The 6167-nt window shown below is 43.5% G+C and overlaps 1 protein-coding gene across 1 annotated transcript in view; it reads left to right on the top strand.

Moving 5' to 3' along the window:
• Positions 1–25: 25 nt before the first annotated feature.
• LOC102312323 (disks large homolog 4) overlaps positions 26–6167 on the top strand; it is a gene marked incomplete at its 3' end in the record, with an annotated part of 6564 nt that continues 422 nt past the window's right edge. Inside the window, 2 exon segments of the mRNA XM_005953188.3 lie at positions 26–312; positions 499–668. Coding sequence (XP_005953250.2) covers positions 59–312; positions 499–668 — 424 coding nt within the window.

The following is a 6167-nucleotide window of genomic DNA, read 5'->3' as shown; positions in this document are numbered from 1 at the left end:
ATAACTCTCCTGGGCCTGGGCTGGCTGTTTGTCTTAGATTCACTCCCAGATTTGATTTATGAGCTCACTGAGCTCATGGGCCAGGTGCTGGTGTAAGTGGGGGCTCATCCGGGATCCACATACAGGAAGACCCAGGTCTGCATCAGGTACAGTGTGTTCATGTGTGTGTTCACGTGTGTGTGTTCAGGGTAACTCTGGTCTGGGCTTCAGCATCGCGGGAGGAACCGACAATCCTCACATCGGAGACGACCCCTCCATCTTCATCACCAAGATCATCCCCGGAGGAGCCGCTGCCCAGGACGGACGCCTCAGGTGCACACACACAGAAACACAAACACACACACAAACAGACACACACACAGACTGCTTGTGCTTGTGTTCTCTGAGGACATGAAGCTGAGCCTCTCACCTTTAAAGGACCTAAACCTGATCACCCCTGAGCCTTCAAACAGCTGTTTGAGGAGGTGACAATGACTCTCCCTCTCTCTTCATCTCCAGGGTGAACGACAGCATCGTATTCGTTAACGATGTGGACGTCCGGGAGGTCACTCACTCCATCGCTGTGGAGGCGCTGAAGGAGGCGGGGCCTGTTGTCAGGCTGTACGTGCTGCGGAGACGCCCACCGAGCGAACGCATCACACAGATCAAACTGATGAAAGGACCCAAAGGTGAGACAGGAGAGCAGCTCTTATGTAACTGTGATTCCAGCTGCTCTGCCGCCCTCTGCTGGACTGTTAGAGTCATTACAGTTCTTAAATATGTTTTATGTCAGCTACAGAAGAATTAGAGACATGACAGAGGCTTCATACAGGAGATTCACCTTTATAACCCTTTATACTCTGATTCCTCAGCAGGACACTGTAGTAATGTTTAATCAACCTGTTGTAAGTACAGTTTGGTCAAACAGGAAGCAGAAACACACCTGAACGTGTCACTTCATATGGAGCCAGTCACACCTGGAGATTTATTACTTTACAGCACACACAGGAGTGATTTCATGAGTCACCTCCCATCAGCCCTTCATGCACTCTGTGAGGATGATGATGATGAGGAGGAGGATGGTGAGGATGAGTGTGGAGGTGTGTCAGAGACAGCGGGTGGACAGAGACACTAACATCTGTCCTCAGTGAGTGAGAAGTCTGCAGACACATCTGCATAATTCATGCACAGCTGATCATTGAATACGAGCTGCAGGCAGAAACACCACAGAAGAAGAAAACATGAAGTAAATGAGATGTTCCTGTCAGGGCTTATGATGATGATGATGAAGGTTTAGCTCTGCTGTGAAGACACATTAATGAAAGGGCTGCTGGGTAATGTCAGGCAGGACTGACCTCCATCAGGCAGATGGTCCAGAGAGCTGCAGGAGCATGAGGAGGATTAGATTCAGCCTTGTTAGAGGACAGGAAGGTGAAGCTCGTCTCTGTGGACGTCTTCAGCCAACAGCTCGCAGCTTCCTGCGGTCATGTGGACAGCAGCTATCATGGTGACACCATCACAGGAAGTGGAGCAGAAACATCTCCTCTGCTCCGTCAGTGAAGCTCTGACTGAAACAGCTGACTAACTGCTGTCATGGTAACCTGCTGCTGAGGCTGAACTCAGTTCACACTAGGGCTGGGCGATATGACCCAAAATTCATATCTCTCACGGGTCTAATATCTGGATCAGGGACACGGGTCTAACATCTGGATCAGGGTCACGGGTCTAACATCTGGATCAGGGTCACGGGTCTAACATCTGGATCAGGGACGGGTCTAACATCTGGATCAGAGGTGGGACACGAGTTAAAATCTGGATCAGGGCAAACAAAGGTGTGCTTGCTTGAAATCAAAGCACCATATAGATCAATGCCAGCACTCAATGAATTTAACAGGATGATCAATCAGTCGCTTCATAGGCTGATTGGTTGTATGGAGAGCTGAAATAAACAGGACACACTGCTGACAAACACATTTCTGAGAAATAATTTTATATAGCGGTTCCTGCACAAAACAGAATTCGTAATCTACAACAGCCTGCTTCACAACGGGATGCACAGCTCCTTTTGATAATACTGGCGCACTGTGGAGAGCCACAGTCAGTGAATCCACACTTCAGGCAGATAAAACAAGTTGCAGCACATTTCAAATGTGCACCGTGATATCCCAAAATAGCCGGTGCTCGTCCCTGCAGTCACTCAGCACACATGACAGTGAAACTTTGCTATAAGGTCTCTTTAGCGTCTATATTTGACTTTAGTTCCACCGAACAGGGAAACTATGCACGGAGCACTTGGACGTAACACTATTCAGCCTGTTGCAGTTTGTCAGTGTCTATTGTGACTTCTGTCTGGTCAGATATTGGATGCACTAAAGGTCATCAGTGAGAATCACAGCAGTTTAAGCAACTTAATGTAGCTGTAGATGTATATTGATACAATGTATTGATAGTATATTGATAACCCTGTTTATAGACAGCAAATTCGTTGATTGAATCACACAACAAACACCTTGCAAACTGATCACAATCAGAGGAGAGAGGCAGGCAGCACCTAACATTTCCTGCGTGGAATGAAAAATCCGACAGTAATCTGATCACAGATCACTTGTTGGTATTGCAGTAGAAGTACTGCATAGTTCACATACACTAAGGCAAAGTGCTTAAATGGACCAACAGAATATTTCTTCAGCTTCTGCAAAGTGTTATTATTGACATTGCATACCTCATTCTGACTATATATGAGTGTGTCGAGATGAGGGCTCACAGTTACAGGATGTAGAACTAGAACAAACTAATGAAGCTGATAGAAACCAGATAAAAACAAAATGTTAATCAAAGAGAAAAAACCTCCAAAACAGACAAAAACGTCAGGAGGACTGATTGGGAACAGGTGGAACCACAATGGAAACGAGGGACAAAGACAGGGAGCAAACACACAATATGACACACGAAAAAACAAACAAACCTGTCAAAATAAGTCATTAACACAACCGTATAAATAACTCAAGCAATCATAAAGACAGAGACGGGAGGAAGTAAGTGAGTCAGAAACGTCTTTACTGTCATCCAAGTTATCCTGGCTGGAATAAGCTGAGGTGATATTTGTTGGTGGCTAACCATAATAGCAGCTCAGTGTCCTTCATTAGTCGTACTGTGAGAGCAGAGGAAGGGCTAATTTGCTGCAATGTCCTATTTACCAAATGGTTAGAAGGGAAAGGAAAGTGGATCTCAAATTATAACCATCTACTCAAAAACTATTTCTAGATACAAAGCAGTGTAATTGTGTGACAATGTGCGTAAAATCCAGTGAGCAACAATGGGGCTTTTAACATTTCAGTTTTAACTGTGATTTAGTGCCGATGAAATGCAATTATTGTACCCCAATTATGTCTGCGTAACAGCAAACAGAGAAGGACAGAGTTGCTGCCGATGCTACGATTGGTAACCCACCAATTTGTGGTGTTGAGCATGTGTGAATATGGAAACTGGTTCACAGAGATTTTGGGAGGTGGACCATAACCACCATGCACACCATTTACATGCTTCTCCTCTTTTATCCGGTAAAGAGCTTTGCTTAATGGTAATTGCTGCTGGTCAGTGCTTGCAGTTGCTAATTAACATTAATTTGATCAGTAGAAAAATAAACTGTGCTGCAGACATTTATGTGATCGTTTGCAGTCACAGCAAACTCACACATGTCTGTGTCTGGCTTTTCTTTCCCGTCACTTTGAGACATTGTAAAAAATCTCAAAATTAAATTCAGTTTGAGTCATAATTCGTCTGTGTGGCTCAAACACAAATACAAGCCGGGTAAGATTTAACATCTACATATTTGCAGTGTGTCGAATCCCCAGATGGATTCTACTCTAGTAACAGGGCGAGGAATCAAAAGGTGAGCAGCACAACCCTAAAATATTCACTTCTCACTCTTAAAAAGTGAATTGCAAATTAAAGTGTGCACTATAACATCAGCCAGTGATATGTCATTGCATCTGCTGCCATCTTTCTTTCCAGAACTGACCACAACTGGAGGAGAAGCTGGAGTGCTAAGAAGCTAATGCTGGCAAACACAAGCGTTGATTCGTCTCTGTTGTGGACAGAGACAGCCGGAGACAGCTGAGCCGTCACTCCTCTTACACTTCTTTGAAGTCTGCCAGCTGGACAAATGTGTAGCTGGTCCATTTTAAGTTCTCTGCACGGTCAAAACAATTTACTGACCTTTGTGCTCACTATCGGATGATCGAATTTTCTTTCTTTAACTGTAGTGGACTCACAGATGAATGCAGCATTATGAAGGCATTAACTAAGTAGCTCGACTTTATGGGTATGTCAGACAGACACCTGCTAATTTACTCCTACATTGATAACATTATTAAAAAACATATATAGTAACATTCAAATAAAATACTAATAAAAAATAAAAAAGCTTTGCTCCAGTGGTTATTGTTATGAACCAAACATGGCTGGGAGCTTTGGGCGGAGCTTTATGCTTTAAATGAGGAAGTTAAAAACCCAAAATAAAAATATTGCTACTTCCTCCAAAATGTTTCCAATATGGACAATTTGACAGAGAGAACTTTAATGATACTGCTTGCTGTGTGGTACAGACCAGAGGAGGTTTTGTTAACGATAATATGTTATTTATAGCAAGATTGTTCCTGTGCAACCCAGTTCTCCACCTCAGCTACTGTGACTTGTTAAACATGGCTTCTGCTAGGTGTCAGTTCCAGTTGCTCGGCCTGTGTCACATGACCCACTGTCAGCAGGTATGTTCACAGTTTGGTTCTGAGGCAGCTGATGAATTGTTTCCATTCCAGCTCGAAGACGTCATGGGGTTTTGATGCTGTGTTGAGTTAATTGGCTGATTATTCCCATATCACTGGTAATTTGTATTCCAGCATAATGTAATTGATCCAGTGTGGGAGTTTTCTGAGCAGGATGTGTGTGATTTGCTGTGAGCTTTTGATTTCAGGTCTTTTAACCCCCTACAGCTTATCTCCCAGGAGAGAAACATGACTGATGCTTCCTCTGTTTTAATTACTCCATTAGAAGCCAGCAGTGAGGGGCGGACGTCTCCTTCAGATTCTTCTTGAGGACAAATAGCGCTCATTCTATTACGACGTGTGTAATTCATTTACACTCACTTTACATTGTGATGGTATGAGATTGCTCTCCATTAACATCGAAGACACAGTGTGCCTGTTCAGTATCAATAACATCCAGGTAGGAGTTGAGGAGATAGTATTACACTGGTGCCAAAAGCTTTCTGCCTCAGTCTTATTAAACTGCATGCATGGACCTTTGCCTTTTACCACAGATAATGACGCCACTGTGATCAACTCTTAATACAGATATTACTGTGGGATGTGAGTCTAACTGCAACTCATACTGTATGAGTAACTGTATATACAGAAAAAGAGCATAGCCACTGTGATGTCATCGATTGGTTGTGGACTAAGAAACTGTTCATTAGAAACAGATTAATAAAAAACACAAAAACTGATGCAGGCAGACTTTTTGGATGATGTGTGTTCAGTGTTGGGGAGTAACGCTGCTGCTGATACAACCAAATTTCCCCTGGTGGGACAATTAAAGGATTATTCTCTTCTTTTCTAATGGAGTACATGTGCCGCCGTTACGTATTTGAAATGCAAAATATGAGAAACTGTATTCTGTTACAGTTACCATTTAAAAAGGTGGTATTTAGAATACAGTTACTTTGTTGAAATAAAGGGATTACACAGCGGTCTTTTCCTGTTTCATATGTTCGGCTCTGCTCTCTCTGTTTCTGGTAATTCCTCGCCGGTGGAAACCCAAACAAAACACGCGATAAGAGGCTCAAATGCCTGAGTCTCAATCTCGTGGCCCATGTCACCTCTATTTGCAGCCGCATAATGATGAGAAGAATTATTTTAAAAATTTACTGTTCAAAAAAAGGTTTAGTATGAAGGCAACAGGCTGAGTGTTACAGGCATCGCCTTAAAGCATGGAGCCTGATGGGCAGTGTAGTCCGTGCTGCTTATGTGTCTGTGAGCGAGGAGGGAGAGAAAGGAAAAGTAGGAGCTGTCTGAGCAGAAACGGGAGCTGGAAGCATGTAAATATAATAATAACCACTGCAGCCAAACAGAGAGCCTGACGAGCCCAGCTGTAAGTAAGCTGTTAAGACTCGACTGTACGCTGTGTTCGTT

This window comes from Haplochromis burtoni, unplaced genomic scaffold (assembly GCF_018398535.1).
Source record: "Haplochromis burtoni strain Fernald_Lab_line unplaced genomic scaffold, NCSU_Asbu1 Contig_2558, whole genome shotgun sequence".
NCBI lineage: Eukaryota > Metazoa > Chordata > Actinopteri > Cichliformes > Cichlidae > Haplochromis > Haplochromis burtoni.
The sequence above is the reverse complement of the archived record's forward strand: the minus strand, read 5'-3'. Positions and strand labels throughout refer to the sequence as shown.